The sequence below is a fragment of the Aulonocara stuartgranti genome (assembly GCF_965226115.1).
Source record: "Aulonocara stuartgranti genome assembly, chromosome: 2".
Lineage (NCBI taxonomy): Eukaryota > Metazoa > Chordata > Actinopteri > Cichliformes > Cichlidae > Aulonocara > Aulonocara stuartgranti.
The window spans coordinates 8,170,732-8,190,196 of NC_138940.1; the positions used below are offsets into that span (position 1 = coordinate 8,170,732).

A 19,465-nucleotide genomic window follows, 5' to 3' on the forward strand; every position below is an offset into this window, starting at 1 on the left:
ATAAACCGCTGCTCCAACATACAACACTGTAAAAAAATGACAGATGCCACCACAGAGTCATAGAAGGTCTTTAAAAGCGCTCCCTGTACTCCAAATGACCTGAGCCGCCTCAGCATGTGGAGTCTGCTCTGACCCTTCCTGTAAAGAGCATCAGTGTTGTGGCTCCAGTCCAGTTTATTATTCAGGTGAACACCCAGGTACCTATAAGAGTCCACTATCTCAATGTCCACTCCCTGGATGTTCACCAGTGTCAGTGTGGTGGGTCTGCGTCTCCAGAGGTCCACCACCAACTCCTTGGTTTTCCCGGCGTTGATCAGCAGGTGGTTCTGCTGATACCAGTCAACAAAGTCCAGAGTCCACTGTCTGTACTCTGAGTCGTCCTCACCTGTGATGAGGCAGACTATGGCAGAGTCGTCAGAGAACTTCTGTAGGTGGCAGCGTGGGGAGTTGATGGAGAAGTGTGCAGTGTAGAGGGTGAAGAGGAACGGTGCCAGCACAGTTCCCTGTGGGGCCCCAGTACTGCAGACCAGCATGTCAGAGACACAGCCCTGTGTCCTCACATACTGTGGACGTTCTGTGAGGTAGTCCAGTATCCACTGGGACATGTGGTGGTCCCACATGTGGTAGGGCTTAAAAACTGGGACTCTCCACCAACTGCTCTTAGAACTGAAGAAGCTTCTCGGATGAGAGGTGAAACATCTTCAAGGAGACTTAAAGAAGTCCAGACACTTTTCTTCCAAGCTCCTTAGAATTCAAGTGGGTGGAACTCTGGTGGAAAAAGGTGATCTCATATTCATCTCTACCAATCAGGGTTCTGCAGCAAAATGCGATGACAGTTGTGGGATTGTTTGCTTAGGTTTCCAGACCATTATCAATCAAACGGGTTTAAAACACACCCACACAATCCGGATGAGCCACAGAAGACTTGTCCAGTTTGTTTTTAACCCTTTTCTTTAAACCATTCAAACACTAGAAAGTCTTAGAAGTTTGCTTGTATTTAATTTGAAAGTTTCAAATTGTAACTGACTCATCAAGTTTTCATCAAGTTTTCAGGGGCTTTAACCATTTAAGTAATATGTCAGGCAAACATTCAGCAAGTCTAGCTTTGAAAAAAGCTAGGATTTGCTGTTTTCCTCTGTTCCAAGCCCTAATAAATTAGAGACTTTTATTTAGACTGTGAGATCATATGGAGATTTAATCTTGGGTTCTACAAACATGATTTACATTTTCCACAATTATCCAATATTCTGTAGACTAAATGAACAATCAGAAAGGAGCTCCACTTCATGAATGAGTATAAACTTGCAGCAATGCTGACTGTGAGTGTGTGAGGGTAACAATTACATGAATCAGTTTTGTATATCCACATGCAGCATGTAGGCAGACATATCCACAAACAAATAAGCTCTAACAAAAAGTACACACATAGCCGGTGGTGTGGAGACAGACGTTGGCATTAGATTGCTGAGTCATCGGTGCAGCCACACCAGTGCTGCCATTTCTCCTCATCTGCTCTACTGGAGCTGATGCGTCACACTGGGAGTCTTTTTTTGGTTTCTAAAATGTGGGCCTAATCTGCAGCGAGTTTTCCACAGCCGTGCACCACATGAAAGCCAGCGAGCTGCTTTCATTTAAGGTCCCTTAACCCCAATAAGCACGGCCGCCCAACGTGTAACAGTCAAAAAGTCAACACAAAGAGAAAAAAACACCGCAGAGCTCCCGCTTGGTTAGTTTTACTTCAGACTCGGGCAGCCAATATGGGTGAGGTCACAGTTTTACGTTAATTTTATATTATTTAAAGCTTTCTCTTGTTTAGGTAACAATCAGATCAGAGGCCTTCGCAAACGTCACTACATTTATCTCTCTGGCATAATCGGTCACATGTCAAGATGCTTAAAAAGGAAATCCCATTGTTGCAATACTGTCTAAAAAAAATGACTAGGGAAAAAAAAGGTTTAACAATATTCATGATCTCACCGGAGGCAAGAACAGCTGATCTAATTTTTCTTTAGCTTTGACTGATGTGACTATTTTTCCAGAGTATCAACAGTTGTTTGGAACAAAGCAACAAGCAAAATCTTTTACAAAGAACCGTCTGATGAAGCTGCCAGAAAATCAACATTTCTAACCATCTTTTAGGAAAATCTCAAAACTGCATCATCAATTTCTTCCACAGACAATTCTTCAGGGAATAAAACATTGCCAAGAAAGTTCAAATCTTTTTCACCAGTTAAAGCCACAGTCATTCATCATTTCTGAAGTCTGTGCCCTTTCTATAAAAATAGAAACTCATCCAGCTGCAATTCAAACTTAACTCCTGCTTACTGGATAATAGCCTTACAACAGATCCACATATAAGTCACACCTACACTAAAAGCCTGCTTTGTCCCATCAGGGGGAAAAAAAAAAAAAAAAAAAAAAAAGCAACTGTTGCCTGTCATTTGACCAACGCGACTGAGTTAATTCCACCTATTCGAAGCCAGCTCTTTTGTCCTGAAGGGAGAAAGTGACGCATGTTGGATGACAGGAGGCTGACTGGTTGTTTAAAAATCACAAACTGATTCAAACGGGAGGACTCCAGTCAAAACATGGCAGTGGCCTTTGATAGCGCTAAGACACAGACTACAGAAGAAGCGATAAAGACAGAGGAATGTGCTTTGGCTTTGTCTGGAAGTCGAATCTTTGATGATACACTGCAACTCAAGTGTCAAAGCCTTTAGATAGCTCTGACGGCAAGCAGTGAATGTACCAAAGTTTATTTTATGAAGTTTATTGTCTGAACAAGACACACGCTGGCACTGGCAGACTTGAAGCACACAAAGGGCAAATTAAAAGGTGAAACTGCCTTTTGATGCAGGCATGAATTAAAAAAGACTTTATAGAAAGTCTGGCTAAAAGAACTAAAGTCATGATAATAATCTATTAAAGGATTTTTTTGTTAATGTTACGATTAAGGCCACAGATTTTTCTTTTTTTTTACTGACCTTCGGATTATTTCCTTTCTATTATTTTAGGCCAAAAAAACTCAGAAAAAGCATTTCAGATGTTTTTGTCTATCCAACATACAAAAAATTAAAAATAAAAAAAACAGGATTTGAGAAACTTGAAAGCATAAATTCCCATGTAGATTTCTGAATTATTGCTTTTCTGTGCCTCTTTCCTGTATTGCCTCCACTGCTCTCTGTTTCACCACTTGCTCCTTTGCAAACTTTACAGAGCAGTTGACAGACAGGTTAACTCATTCACTGCCAGCCATTTTCAAATCAGGTAACTCCCCACTGCCAGGGTTTTTGAGCATTTTTACTCATTTTTGAAGAGCCACAGAAAACTGTGTGTTATGATCATATAAACGCTGAACCTACCAAAATGAAGAACAGACTCTCTTCTTTCATCCAAAAAAAAAAAAAAAGCTTGTTTCTACCATTTTCCATTCTTTAGTAATCAGCTGTAGAAGAGAGGTGGGTTCCACCAAAAATGCCTGTTTTGACCAAAAAAAGGGAGAAAACGTGCTTTTTGTGAAAAATACATTTCAAGCAGAAAAGTGCCTTTGACACTAATATTTCTTGCTTTGTGACACCTCTAACATATAAAATAGTTTTTCACTTCTATAAAACAGAAATAACACTGAGAAAGGTTATGTTTTATCAAAACAATTTATTTACAAATATATGAAAAAATAAAATGTACATACGTATTCTAGCCCCTCCCATTGAAAAACGTAATTGACGTCTATAGACGTCAATGGCAGTCAACGTAAGTTTTTCAATTGACGTCTATAGACGTCAATGGTAGTGAATGAGTTAAGATGGAAATTCATCCGATTGAGCAAATTGGACTTAAGAGCGGGGGAAACAAGGAAAACCTCCATCGACTGCTCTTTTCCGTCATCGTCGAATCACCGTTTGCTGTTGAATCGGTAAAGTTACAAACAACTGCAAAGAAATGAACAAAACTTGTTGTGTGCCAGCGTGAAATGCCTCCAAAGTCCTGACCTTTCGTCATTAGCACTCTCCGTGCTCCACACGCAGGTTTACGGATGCACTGCTGACATCTGATCTAGTAAACATGAACTAACATCAAAACTGAACTGATCTGTCCTTTAACAGAGATACTGGACCGACAGATAAGTATCCAATCAATGAATCAATGAGTAGATAATCAGGTAAATTTTAAGAACTTGCTTTAATTCTGTTTATTCACTTGATTGCCATTTATTGTTAATTTAATCATCATGTCCACAGGACCCATCTTAAAATGCAAGATTGTTCTAGTGATACTTAAAAATTAACTCTACTTTGAAGATATTCTTCATTTAAATAGTACATTTGCTTCTTATTATTAAAGTCACTGCTCATGCTACATCTGTTTGTAACCTGTCAGCAATAAAACACTGAAATTAAGGATTACAACATAAAAATGTGCAGGGATTTATTAAAATGTCCAAATTTTGGTTAGTTGTGGTATCGGAGTGGAAGTAAGTGGACGTAAACCCATGTAAACCCATTGTATTAACACAGTGCTGGTGATTACTACCAAAACTGACTTGTTTGTCTTTGACTAGGCCAAAGAATTTTGCAGGGCCTCTTGCACTCACTCACTAGGTAATGTTTAAAATCACAGCTGGAAGGCAGGGGAGGAGGAGGAGGGGGTCAACAGCTCCTCAAAAAAAAAAAAAAAAAAAAAAAAAAAAAAAAAAACGTGTTAAACAAGACCCTTAACTAAATGAAACTTGTGTGACTTTTATTGCAATAAATGTGAACCCAAAGGTAGTTGAATCAAAACAAGATGTGAATCCCTGTGTAAACGTTAGTCCTGATGTAAATTACTACTCATAGAATAACACTGTTCCACGTCCTTCTTTGTTTTGTACTTTTCTAAATGCCACTGCCAGATGCAATCTTGACTTCCTGAATCCAGATAGCATCTCGATCAGCAGGGGATCTGTTCAGATTTTTGTGTACAACAGCGCCTGGGATGCTTTTACACCTGAGATGGCGATAAGGCATTTACTCAACTGTTTATGTGGCTGACGAACACAACAGTCAGAGATAATAAGCCTTGTGCCTTTGTTGTCTGCAGATTTAAAGCCTGAGGTCTCGAGTGTTACAGAATATTTGCTTAACGAGGCTGGGTTCAGTGAAGTGTCCGCAAAAGGCCCTCAACATTCAGAGTGACACAGAGCAGACCTGAAGTGAAAAATCTGTCCCTGTTGGGTTCAGTCTATTTTTCAATGTTTCTATGATAACCTGTGTTTTACCTCAGAGGGGCAAACTGAAGTCTGAATCATTGGTGGAAGCCTTGTGATTACAAGACGATGACAAGACAAGCATTCCCTTAGGAATGAGTGGGTTTAAAAAAAAAAAAAAAAAAAGTGGGTTAGGTTGACTCTGGTGAGTAATTGAAAAATGATTTACCTTACTGAACATTTGACCTACTTTTCTTCCTGTGTGTGATGCTGAGATGGTACAATAAGCATCACCAGATGGCCAGATGAGAAACGTGAGCGTGTGTGTACAGTGCTGCATTCCAGCCTGTGTTGCATAGACGGCCTGACCTATACTGTGTAGACAAGTCGTGCAAGTAACGCACACACGCAGCTCCGTTTAAAGCCCCCGTCTGCAATAACAGTCCATCTTGATCGTATTACATGTCCGGGCAGGGTGCTCGAATCCCACAAGCCTACTGTACTTCAGCCTTACATGTGCACTTCATCATCTTGCACAGTGTTGGACTGACCCAGGTGAACCTAACAATCACAGTTCAGTTCACCCAGGTCAGTGAGTCAGTGCTACTTCAAAGCTTCTTTCTCATGAGTCTCTCACCTCGTGAGCTAAGCTACAACTTAAAAATATCTGACCTTTCCTGAATCCGAAGCCAAGCAGGGACAGTCCCACCCAGCATGTCGCACGGGGGGGACAGACAAAACCATGACAAGAAATAACTGGAGAGGCTACTGGGGCGGAGCTATGTCATGAGTGTGTGCAGGGAAAAAAAAAATAAACGGGGGGAGGTGCATCAGGGTCAGGAGGTGGAGAGGGTAGGTTTGGGGGGGATGGGCTGACTGCACTTTACATTTCTAGTCAAACCAAATTCCTAGATTTCCGTTACTACCTGAAACACCGTTTTTTTAACCATTTCTTTTTTTTTTAAACTTAAAGTTGCAAGAAGATATGAAGAAACACTTAATAGGCAGATTTATATTTTCCAAAAAGGAATCATAATTCAGGTAATTTTGTGCAGTGCTGCAATAGGTAGCTGTTTCAGTAAGATATATAACTGCATCAGTTTATTTTTTTTAATGAATCAACAGGAAAAAACTGATAGAGACTGAAAAACAGGATGGTGGTGTACATGTCTAATCATCCAGTATTTAACAATGAGATAAAAGCTGACAAAAACAGATAATAGTCACATTGGGCAAGCTGCAAAATTTGCTTTTATTATCAATGTTGACTAATTGATTAAGCAAAGAATGAGGTCCTGTCGACATGGATTAGTTATCCGTCTCACTATAAAGAGGTGCTAATCTGTGAAATCATCTGCTTGCAGTCATACTTTAACTGTGTGAGTGTGCGTGTCTTTACCTCTTGAAAGCCTCTGTGGGGTTCCTCTCGCACTCTCCAGGCTGCAAAGTGTTCTGCACAGCCGGATCGCGCACCTTTTCCTCATATCCTGGCAGTAGCCCACTGCGGCAAATCTGAGCCACCAGACCTCGGATGAAACCGCCGACGCACAGCGTGTCCGAGTCATCTGCCCGGCAGAAGTGGAAAGCCAGGCTTTGCTGGTGTAGACCGCGGTGGGTTCCCTGGGCTGATGTGGGCCATAACAGCTCTGTACACAGTGCAGTTTTCCCACTCCCTGGCCCTCCCACCAGCAACACACCCCAGGAGCTACCCGACTTTGCAGATCCTGCTGTGAGGGTGCCAGGGTTGGACGCACTACCACCAGGTGCCAACGGGGGCTGTTTACTGGGAGTGCTGATTACTCCACTGAGGTTGTTGGTTTTCTCCTGGAGGCAATGCTGGATCTTATGGAATACCCACTCCCGGCAGTAAAAGCGCTTCCCTTTCAGCAAACTGGTTTGGGCCATTTTGATCTAGTGCTGCTGTTCCACCTATTCCTCCTCTTCAGGTTCCCTTCATTACGCCCCTTCACATTTTCATCTCCAACAAAGGCTGGCTTTAAATTCGAACATCCATTTTGTCAGGTGCAAAAGAAGGATGCACTTTAGATGTCCTTGGTTTTAAGAAGCAGCGAGAGTGAAGGCAAGCTGGGTGAAAAGTAGAGAAAAAAGCAGAGTCGCTGTGGATGGCAGGAAAAGCAACTGAGCTATGAAGCGTTAGAGAAAATGTAGGTCAAACTGAAAAAAGGAAGTTTAAAATTGAGGTTTAAACCATAGATTTTCCACCAACTTTTTCCATAGCTTCCCCACTGGTTGAACTAAGTGCTCCTTGTTATTATGAATGTGTTGCCTTAGCATGGCGCTGGGCATGGCAGGGCACTCGGCTCTTGAGTGCATCCACTGGCAAACTCAAGCCACCGCTGCTTGATAGAATTAGCCATGGAAGTTACTGATATATTTCCACTGATGCATTTCAGATGCCACCGACCAAAAGGGTGTTTCCATTACATTAACATGGAATAGACTGCCAGTGCTGAATGGCTTTCTCCAATAACACACTAAGCCTGCCTCCTTCCCTGGAAAACAGAAACAAAATGAGAAGACACAAATTTAAAAAAAATCATCAATATGTCCTAATTAGTCAAGTAAGCAGTTGATGAGACATAGTTTACTCTCCTAGAAGCAGGCAGTGGAAAACACAAGTGCATAATTTATTTACACATCTACTGCCCTAAAGAGTCTCCATATAAGCTGAAGCAGTTTGACACCATTTATCATCATGCACAGTACTTTTACAGATATTTTCCAGCCTACAAAGAAGAGTGAACTCTATTTAGTGAGCTACAAGAGGTGGGCAAGCTGGTTTTTCGGTGCTTTCATCCTCCACATCCCACATCACTGCCTGCCTGCCCTGCAACTAAATTCTTGGCAGGGGTTCGTCCAGTTTCTCTAGTCTATCCACTGATCCCCTCTTCCTTCCTATGTGGCTTTAAATCCCAAACAGTCCACATCCGTCCTGAACTGTGAGGGGGAATAAAGTCCAAGTAACAGGACCCCCTTTCCTGCACGTACAAAGGTCGTTAACATGGGCGTAAATGTAACATAACCGCTTTTTTCTAAGGTTTTGCAGCAATGATTAAACTTTAGAGGGCAAAAAGGCCCATTGAAGCTCTCACCGAGAAGATTCTGGCACTTTGGTGGTCAGCTGCACTTTAACCATCTTCCTATTTAGTTGTTCATCATCGCTGTTGTTTCTATACTGGACCAAATGCAAATATTCCCCAGTCTCCCCAGCCAAGAAATCACACGCTTACACACACCCAGAGGCTTACACGCACACGTGCGCGCGCACACACGTAGTCTTGCTGGTTACTTTGTAACACTGCCAAATAACAAGGGTTTACACGGGCTGCTATGCATTTCCACATTTCTGTTTTTCTAAGGCGCTCCCCGCCGTCAACACAAAGCCTTCCAAATAAGTGTTCAATAAATCAAACCTTAGCTGTCTTAAGACGGAAGGCGACCAAAAAAACAAACAAAAAAATACATCCATCAGAGAAAACGACATAAATTCACTTCAGCTGACTGGAAAGGAAGCGCAAGTCTTTTGTATAGCAGACAAACCTCACCCATTTCTAATGGGATACAATTTACACCTATGGGGGCTTTTAAAAAATGACTAGACCGGCGAACAACTGCATTTATTAAGAAGGAAAAAATCATATAAAGGCTAACTGAAGACGGTCATGTTCCTACAGCCCACCAGAACTGTTCCTTCAACTTCAATTGAGCCAATTGTGGAGCGTTTCTCTGTCTTCGCTAGTTTTAAATGTCTCACAGTCCCAAACGGTTTTCCTCTCACCTCTTTCCGATTCCTCTCGCTGTTTTAGGGGGGGTAAAGGGGATTGCCGTGTCCGTAGTCTACACCCTTTCTGTCCAAACCAAAGGCTCCGAATAAACCACACGACCGTTGCTCCCGGCGTAATTCAAAGCCCAATTTTGTGCATTTGAGCAACGTTCACGTCTTTCTTTGAATCGCTCCTTTCTGTCGGTGTCGGCTCCTCCTGCTGCCCCTACACAGCTCCACAGTGAGCAGACTGACTCTCCGCCTCCTAACACTCTACATTTCTCCCCACTGCATGCAGAACACACGCTAATGAGTGGCGCAAAGCTTTTTGGGATTTGTAGTTTTCAACCTTTGGTCGCTCTTCATTGTGTACAAACAGGTGGTTCAATATAAAAGCGGAATAACAACTGCAGATGAATTATTTTCTCATGGAACAGTTATTTCGCTTTAAAGCCAGGGTGTCAAACATGTGGCCCGGGGGCCAAAACGAACGGTACAAACCGGTACAATAATGTCATTACAAAGACTGGTTCTGCTCATATCCAATCCAGTTTTTCAATATAATGTACTTCCTGTTGTGGAGATGCTAATTATACTAGACAGGTATGAACACTTTCATTTTATGACAGGTGAGCACACCTGTCAGGTTAAGATCCCAATGTTTTTCTTTGAGTTATAGTTTATATCTTATTTGTTCATTCAATCTGCACTTATCTCTTCTCTTACACAATGTCAATCTTACATTTACTGTTTTTAACTAACTTTAGTGTTTACTTTTATTTGTTTTTAATCATTGTTTTAAATATAAAAAAAATCTCTCACATTGTATAAGGCCCTCACCGAGTGCCTGTGGTACTTTTATTTAACTGTGTTGATCACCAAGTTGTTTTAATTATAAAGAGATAAAATATGCACCTTACTTGAAAAAAATGAATAACTGAATTTTGTTTGTAGATAGATAGATAGATAGATAGATAGATAGATAGATAGATAGATAGATAGATAGATAGATGGATGCATGGGATGGAGGAACTGTCAATCATGAATGGCATAACATTGACTAAGATTTATAGTTTGCTTTTCACTCACACTATCGCCATTGCAACCGATAGCAGCAAAGTTGTACATGCACATGATGATGTCTGAAAATATTTCATTACTTGAACATGAGAAAAATGACCCTGCTTTGATTCTGCCTAAGGCTTTTTAATTAAGGACACTGCAACATTTGCATACTTTTTATGAATGAAGTGCAGCCACTGATGTTGAGCAGAAGATTAGCTGTGAACTCACAGTAAATCAACGATGCCTTATACCTGGCTGAATTATGGCTCCAAGGTCTTTATCTGGGGAGTATATGAGAATGTCTTTATAATTACATTATACCGTCTATATATAATCAATCTCAGGTTTTTCCTTTCATTAGAAAGCTATTAACTGTGATGTACTTCCTGCTTCATGGCTGACACACCAGATGCTGTCATTGTTAGAGAGCAGAAGGCAGGTGCGTGCTTTAGAATTAGGTCTTCCTTTTGACTCTGATGAGGCATCTAAATTTGGCAGCACCAGAGTAATGACAGGAAAAAAGACTGAGTGTGCTCACACCAAAGACAAAATATTCAGTCACTGCATGTGACAAAATGGAAAAGGGCTACACAATAAACAATTTAATGACTGAATTCTCCGATGATTAAATTGTAGTTCACCTGTGTGCAGACCTTCCCCATTTTAGTCTCTGAGTGATTGTTTTTGATTTGTGAACAAACCAACTAAATGGCTGCATGTGTTTTATAATTCATGAGAAATTCACTGATGAGCAACACCAGCTGATTTGTGTGTGTTTCGACCAAAGCTGCACAAAGAAATTCTGTTTGTTACATAAGCCACTTTAGAAACGAAATCCGTAAGCGATCAAGATGCAGCAGAAATGAGTTTCCCAAAAGTTTTTTTTCTTCCTTCCAGCAGGGATGCACACGGGGCTTTCACGCTGATACTTTTTCATCTAACTGGAGGCTGCTGATCTCACAACTTATTTATCACTCCCTGAAGAATAACTTCAGGGACTTTTACTGTGAGGTGTAGCTGCAGTAGGTTGTAATAGCTGACAGTGTGTTGCCGGCTGAAGCTGACTGTGCTCAAATGAAGATAATTCAGTCTTGTGCTAAAGTGAAGTTCCACTTCAGATCAAATTTTCTATACTCGCATAACAGCCTTTTTCTTCATGGTAAGGTATTACAGAAATGATTGCTTGGGGATAGGCTCAAGGCTGGGTTCAAGACAGACAGGAAGAAAAAGACAGGAGCTAGGATTGGTGGTTACAATAAAGCAAAACAAGACATGATATAGATTCAGACACAAAACAAGTAAAAATTAAAAAAAAGTCTGAGGATACGCAATAATAGAAAAAGTTTGAAAGGTGTAACCTCTACACTGTCCCAAACCTTATATAATTAAATTAAGCAAAGTGTGATGATGTGGGTGGCACAGCAGCACAGTGGTTTGGTGGTCACCAGTGTTACCTGGTTCTAGGTAACCCAGTGTAACCCAGAAGTTCCTGGGTTTAAGTCCATCTGCCTGTGTGGAGTTAGCATGTTCTTCCTGTGCAGTTTCTCTCCGGAAATGCTGGTTTCCTCCTGCAGTCCAAAGACGTGCATTTTGGCTGACTTCTAGTGAATTAGGGCGACCTGTCTAAGCTATGCGCTGCCCAGTGGCAGCTAACATAGGCTCCAGCACCCTTGCAACCCTGAACCAGATAAGCAGAAGAGGACTGATGATTCGTGCGATGATGTCAAAACTGTAGACTCAGTATGATGGGAAACTCCAAACGATGTTGGGGCAATCAAGTCAGGACATTGTTCACACTTGACAGTTTTCAAATGATGCGCAAAATAGGTAATAATTCTGTTGTCACTACTGGAAATACTGTACTCACTAGTGAATGCAGGAGGCATGACATTGTGAATCCACTGAGTATACCTGTGCTATTCTCACAGTGACACCGCTTGGGCTTTGCAGGTTCAAGGCTTTAATGTCTTAACAATTGCTTTCTCCCAACAAAAACCAAAAAAGTGAATGATTAACTAATAATTAATTAATCAGATGAGTTAATGATTAATCTGAACAGACTACATTGCACACAAACAGAGTGATGAGATCATGATGCCATATGGATAGCATCTTAGAAGGTATACTATTAAAGAATAACTAAAAACATTAATAGCCTTAACTCTGAAAAGGTTCTCTAAAACTACAAAGCACAAAGTTCCACAAATACATTAGCTGCATCCACTGGAATATTGTTGGAAAATGATCTTTGTCATAGCTTTATCTCTTACACAAAATGATTATTCCATCCAGATAAAGGCAGTTTTGGAAAAAAATACTTAACAAGTATAGGAAATATCCCATCTTTAGAGAAACAAAACACTTTCTCTACATCTACCAGCTGCTTCAGTTTTTTGTTCTTTCAGATAGCCTGTTGTTGGTGTTACTACCCAGAGCAGGAAACATGGACGTGCCCCCTTTGGATGCAGAGAGGAGATAAGCAAATCCATATATTGAACTCCCCTCCAGAGTAATCACAAACACTCATCTACCTTACATGATACTCAGTCTGCTAATGCTGCCCCTCAGCAAATAAACAAGAAGAAGACAGGAGGCAGATAAATGACTCAGGTTTTCCATTTTACATCTTACTTTGGGCGATTATAGGGCTGAAACTAATGATGCTTTCCATTAATCTATAAACAACTTTTTAAAAAAAAAATTGTTCATCACTGTCCAAAATTCAAAGGTAGTCACTTCAAACACAGTAATTAAATAAATATTTCATCAGAATTGTTCAGCACAACGGCTATAATCCATAGTAAAAACCTTTTTTGTTGTTGCATAACAGAAAAGCTGTATTTTTTCTGAACTCCGGCCCATTTATCTTTTTCTTTTAAGTCTTTTTGTTCACCGCTTCTTTTAAGTTGTTAATTCCAAGGAAAAATCATTTAACCCTTGTATGGTGTTCGGGTCTGTGAGACCCGTTTTCACTTTTTTTCAAAAGAAAAATGAAACAATTAATTATTTTTTCAACCTGAAATTCATTGGAATTGAAATTCAGCACTCAGTAAATCTCTGCTTTGGTTTTAATAACTCTGCATGTGGTTGCATTATAATGTACATGCAAAACTCTTGCATGACAATAATCAGCAGTTTAGCATGATTATAAAAAGTTTAATTACACACACTAAAGTAGGTTAAAGATATATCTTATATTTATGTATACTGAAGCACCAAACATTTGTCATATTCTTTAAGGTCACTTATATATTAAATGGATTCTTGTATAAAATACTGTACAGCAAAAGCAGGTGAACTGGATATTGTGAAACACCCTGTAGATTATAAAGCTGCAAATAAAGCCAAGCTGACTGGGACGTGTTCCACATCAACTCCTGTAATGTCATACTGAAAGATCTGATTCATCTCAGCTTGAGAGTGACAGTGGACAGGGGGCTCCTCTACGAGTCTGAAAAAACAAAGAAAAAAAACACAGCTTGGAAGAATAAAGTATATGAACAACTTGATGCCCTGAGAAAAACACAAAAGTACAATAGGTGCCAATTGTGCACAATCTACGCCTTTAATACTTTGACAGAATGATGAAGCCAACAACATCATGTTAGATAGTGACAATGGTTAACATTATGCACTAAATATCAACAGGACATTGTCATTGTGAATATTTTAGCATGCTAACTTTAGGATGTACCTCAAAGCTAGAGACTTGTTTGTGTCAAAATTTGGAATGCATATTGTCACCTGGCACTAGAATTTGTTACACACCTTAGATATTACAAAGTAAACCTTAGTCCTGAAGTAGCTTAGACATATTTTCTTATGCACAGTGAGTGTCAGGATAATGTGTGTAGTTCTAAGAGTGCAAAACACTAGTACTCTCCAATCTGCCTGCCATTCCAGGATCAGCAGGAGCCAAGTTACAAGCTCACTCCTCCCCTTAGGAAAACTGCAAAGCTGCATGCCGTTTATTCAGTTTTTTTTTTTCACACTGTGCTCCTATCCACACTCCCCAATCTGCCAAATTCAGATAATTACGGCTATTTTTTGTCTTTCTGTCAACTAAATATCAACCAGTCCAAGTCATAGTCCTCAGGAGGCCAGACCAACTTGAGCTGCCATAATTGTTCCCACTTTTGTGTATACTCACGATTATTCTCCACCTTGTTATTAAGAACACGATGACGCATGTTTGGTGATTGGGGCTTGGCTAGAGAGCGTTAGGTTTGCTTTAGAAAATTGAGTTGGAGTGGTCCGTTGATTTTCTGTTTTTGTGTCTTTTCCTCTCTGGAGAAACAACTTATCTATAAATTCTGGTTATTGTGGTGTTTTGCATGTTTGACCGAAATGGTGTCAGGGGGAGGATGTCAGGAGAATCTGGCCTAGATATTGTCAGAACCTGTCCTTTCTCATATGCGGTACACAACAGGAGATTATCCAATTCAAATGGGTTCTCACTAATGGAAATAGCAATGCTCTCTTTGGTTTAACCACTCACTAGCCCTGAATACACACAATTGGATTCTATACTAGGGAACAGGCAGGTTAAAGGCTATTTAATGATTCTTTAAATATTAAACAATGTTAAACAGAGAGAAAAACTCCACCAGATGTGCCTGAAAATGTAAGCATCACAATTACAAAATGTCTGCAGTGTAAAATATTTAAATACATCAGTACTACAGCAGAAAAATGCGAATGTGTGTGTGCATACATATGAGAGATAAATGTGTGTGCCCTGGCAGGGTATTTTGTTTGCTGACTTATAACTGACACCGCAATGAGGACAATAGAAATTACTACTGGGGCAGGGGGCCCTTTTTAAAATTTCAGCCACCACCTCTCAAAATGCCCGTACACGTCCCTGCAGAACAAATACTGTGTAATATTTATGGCCATGATTTCTACACAATGACAAGCAAAATCAATACTTCACCACCCAGAATGATAATGTGGCAATAATGAACAATGAGGATGCTGACCGTGATAACTCATGCAACAGCACTCCACTCAGTCTCTGAATAGAGGCTGAGTAAAACATAATTGGCAATCATGGAACCCGAAGCTACAGGCCTGTAAGCGCTAATTTGCAATCACAGGATGGGGCAACGCTGGTACTCCAAGAGTATTCGGGGTGTGTGCGTTTGTGTGTGTGTGCTCATGAGTCACAAACTGCTGAAATAATTTGAATGCATGATCAATTTCTGTTACTTTGAGCGATAATAAGCTGTACGAGGAAAGATTAAACCTGGCATGTACCTTGGTAGCATTCGCAGCCAATTAGTGTGTCCATTTATTTATAGAATAATATTTCATTTAAATGATTGGTGGTGGCACACACTCGATTCATAAAAGAGTGTTCATCTTTCCTTTTATACAATACGTCTTTGTGTAGCACCAGACAAGAAAATTCAGTGGGAAAAATCAATCTAACTTAAACCATTTTTGTTGGTAATACGAGTCCCTAAAATGGCTTATCGATAAAGAGTGAAAAGAAGAAAAGAAACAGCATTATTCTCAGCTCGCCTCAACTTTGACAAAAAAAGAATCCTTTGTCAGTCTTTGATATCGGCCCTCAGTGGCAATTTTATTTTTATAGTTCACGTAAACTGAATGTGCTTAACTTAAAAGATAAAAACATAAAAATGTGACTTAAATTAATATGAAGTACAAGATTAATTTGTACAAATAAATAAGTTAAGATACATACACACTAACAGGGGTATTAAGTGTAAGACTGTGGGTACAAAAAGGTTTTAGAATTGTTTTTGAATATAGACTTGCCTTACTGACCTCAGATCAGCAGGCTGTTTGGAGGAGAAATACAAATTCATCATACATTCACTGAAATGTGTTCTAAATGCATTTTGCAATTATTGCATGTCGGATTCTGTTTTTCACAAAGCTCCAGCATTGTGTTACATCTGGTTTGTGTTACATCCAAAAGTTGTTTCAACATGTGTTCACTGGATTGTTTTGCCAATTCCTGTTGATATCTTGTTTAGTTTGAGAAGATCACTCATTTGCTTGAAAATTCATCCAAAACACACCAAACTTTGGAAAAGATGATGGAGTCCAAAGTTATCAGATAAACCGCTAGCGCTAACTAGCAGGGACAGTCCCTGCTAGTTAGCGCCAAGCAAAATGCTACAGATACAAAATATTACACCAAGCTAAAAAAAACCCCAAATGATACTCTTCAAAATGCAGCTTTCAGAATAAAAAACTGCACAGTAACCTGTGTTATTTGTCAAATAATGTTATTACAAATGCTGTACCAACATCACAATTGGGTTGAGAGGTTTACTTCAGTCACTTGAATTACCTGATGCAGCATCTAGCAAACAGCATTTGATATCAGTCTGTTACCATCTTCCCTCTGCAGGTCAAAGACAAGGAACATCCTTCAAAGCTGGAAAATGAAGCTGACACGTATGTGAAAATACCTGCAGTTCCTCTATTGTACACTTGGGTTGGCTCCAAAAGTGAATCAGTCCACGTAGACTCCTTGTCAACCCTTTCACACACTATTCAAAAGCTGTTTTCTTGTATTTGTGTCAGTGTTGCACATAAACCACTACACTGGACACTGATGTGTCACTCCATACCCTGCCACCCACTGGTCAGCCAGCTGTCCACCTAAGTGGACATGTAAAAAAAACTCTTTGAAAAGTACATGTTTTAAAAGTTCAAATGTTTTTTTTTCATGCTAAAGATGAATAAAAACACTTGAGAAAAAACCCAGATTTAGGTTGTCATAATTCATGCATGAAAGGGTTAAAATACCAAGTCTGCGTAATTAAAAAGTATATATAAACCCTGTGACAAAATGGTTGTTCTCTATAGACAGTTTCCCTCTTCATAACAACTCTGAATGTGATGTTTGTTTAACTCATCCACCTGGCCAATTGAGGTGTTATTATTATTATTATTATTATTATTATTATTATTATTATTATTATTGTTATTGTTATTGTTCCATCCCTTTCCTTCCGTTTATCTAGGGCTGTGTCGTGGAGACAGCAGCTTAAGCCCAGACCTCCCTCTCCCCAGCCACCTCCTCCAGATTGTCCATGAGTGAGACATTCCCGGACACCTTACCTAGGAGGCACTGTGCAGGCATCCTTGTGAGATGCCCAAACAACCTCAACTGGCTCATCAACTGGCAATGTGGAGCAGTAGCAGCTCTACTCTGAGCTGGTCCTGGATGGAACAACTCCTCACCTTATCTATAAGGGAAAGGCCAACCACCCTTCGGAGAAAGCTCGTTTCTTTTGCTTGTACGATCTCGTTCTTTCGTTCACTACCGAAAACTCATGACAATAGCTCAGGATAGGGACATAGATCGACCAGTGAATCGACAGCTGTGGTTTTACGCTCAGCTCTCTCTTCACCACAACGGACTGTTACAACGTCCGGCATCACTGCAGCAGCAGCAACAATCCATCTGTTGATCTCCCCTCACTCATGAACAAGACCCAGAGATACTTAGACTCTTCCACTCCGTCACTTGGCTACGCCCAGAAATTCTATCCATAAAAATTATGAACAGAATCGGAAAACATATTTAGGCTTCCTGTGTGTCTGTGCACAAAAAACCATCAATAATGTTCATATCTCCACTCGTCAGAAGTGATGTACAAAGCCACAATTTTCCTCTTCCTGGCACACAAAGTGAAAACAAGCAGCTATGTGCACAGTGTCGAGATAACTGAAGAACCATTGTAAGAACTAAGAGCATAACTGTGACTGTAATGAAATAACTGACTTTAATACAGTACATTACTGCAGTACTGAAAAATGTAATGTTATTACATTAATAGTAACCACCAGCACAGGTGTGCTGCTACATCCACTTTGCAAGAAATAAATCCAAAAGGTGAGTTTCCCTGAAAGGCCCTGAATAATCTCACAATAGACAAGAAATCTGACACCGACAGGTAATGTTAGTACAGAAGAGCTTAACATGGATATCCATTTGTAAGGTCTGAATGATGTTGATAATTAGCAGCTTGAGTGATATAGCAAACACAGACTGGAAATATGCTTATGCATTAGCACCAAATCTGATACTGTTGATGTTTGTTGTTTCCAGAAAATGCATAAGATGTAATAACTCTTTTTTCTTTTAGTTTTGCTGCTTTTAGCCTCCAAAAAAAGTTTTTTTTTTTTTTTTTATCAGACTACGTTCTTGCTTTCAAATAATGGATTCACACTGAAAAAAAGAAATTGGGTGGTTGTTACATTGTATGAAATTCAACAACTTAATTTGTTCTTGTTGAGATGACATAATAGGATCTAGTAAGAGTGGTTAGTTGCCTGGACTCATGAAATTCCCACGATCAGACGAGATTTCAAACTGTAGGAAAATCACTGGAGTTATAAGAGGCAGACAACTACACACACACAGCAACAAAGTCCTGGGTTCAAATCCACAATCTGGCTAGTTTGCAGTGGGTTCCCCTGAGTACTCTGGTTTCCTTCTACAGTTAAAAGTCATGCAGTTATTAAAGTTAGGTTAATTGGTGAGTCTAAATTACCCATAAGTGTAAATGGTTGTTTGTCTCTATGTGATAGACTGGTGAGCTGTCCAGGGTGTACCGTGCTTCTTACCCTATCACTTCTTGGTTATGCCCCAACCCCCCTGCGAGCCAGATAAAAATATGAGGATGGAAGTTGTTGTAAATCCATTCAATTTTTATGTTAACCAGACTCTAGACTTGTTGAACATTATGTAATATGTAGACAACATGTAGTATTTAAGTGACCAAGTAGTTTTGGGGTAAAAGTTATTGAATAGTGTTGGACTAAAGTGACACATTCGTGTAGGACTAAAATATTCCAAGAGCTCAGCTTACTTCATCTAAACATGTTTCAATCATGTTTTATTGAAATGCACAGGTTTATTGAATATGAATAAGTTGTGTTGATTTTACTCAGTTGATTAATTTCCTGCCAAAGCAAAACAATTGTGTGCACCACTGTCCACTATTGAATTAAGTAAATCCAACATGTTCTTTGTGTCTTGCTTTGGTTGCTGCAAACATGGTGAAGATGGTACATTACAAAAAGAAGAGCCCAAAGCTTTTTGGGGTGAATATAGTTTTTCTTTTTTCTCTGTCAGATTGGACAAGTCGTCCATGCTCACTGTCCTCAGGCTTATACACAAACAGCTGACAGGCAAACTGCATGATTCAGATGAGTGACCCCTCAGAAAACGAGAGAGCACACATAGCAGTTTCAAGGCTACTGAGCTGCATGACATTTGAAAGCGGAAAATTATGTTATGTTTCACAGCACAGCGTTCCTCAGATCAGAGGGATATGGTGATAAATATGTCAGTAGCTTGGTAGCATACTTAGGTATTTTTTTGAGGTGGAAATTGCGGTATGTCTGCTAAGAAGAGGAGATCAAAATTAAAATGTCATCTT

General features: G+C 39.9%; 1 protein-coding gene across 1 annotated transcript in view; it reads right to left on the bottom strand.

Annotated features, from left to right (window-relative positions):
* ankrd50 (ankyrin repeat domain 50) overlaps positions 1–9,271 on the bottom strand; it is a 40,743-nt gene extending 31,472 nt beyond the window's left edge. The window contains exons 1-2 of the mRNA XM_082557618.1: positions 8,985–9,271; positions 6,585–7,698 (exon numbers count right to left, since the gene is read on the bottom strand). Coding sequence (XP_082413744.1) covers positions 6,585–7,090 — 506 coding nt within the window. The 5' untranslated portion in view covers positions 7,091–7,698; positions 8,985–9,271. The remainder of the gene's footprint in view (positions 1–6,584; positions 7,699–8,984) is intronic.
* Between the last annotated feature and the right edge of the window lie 10,194 nt (positions 9,272–19,465).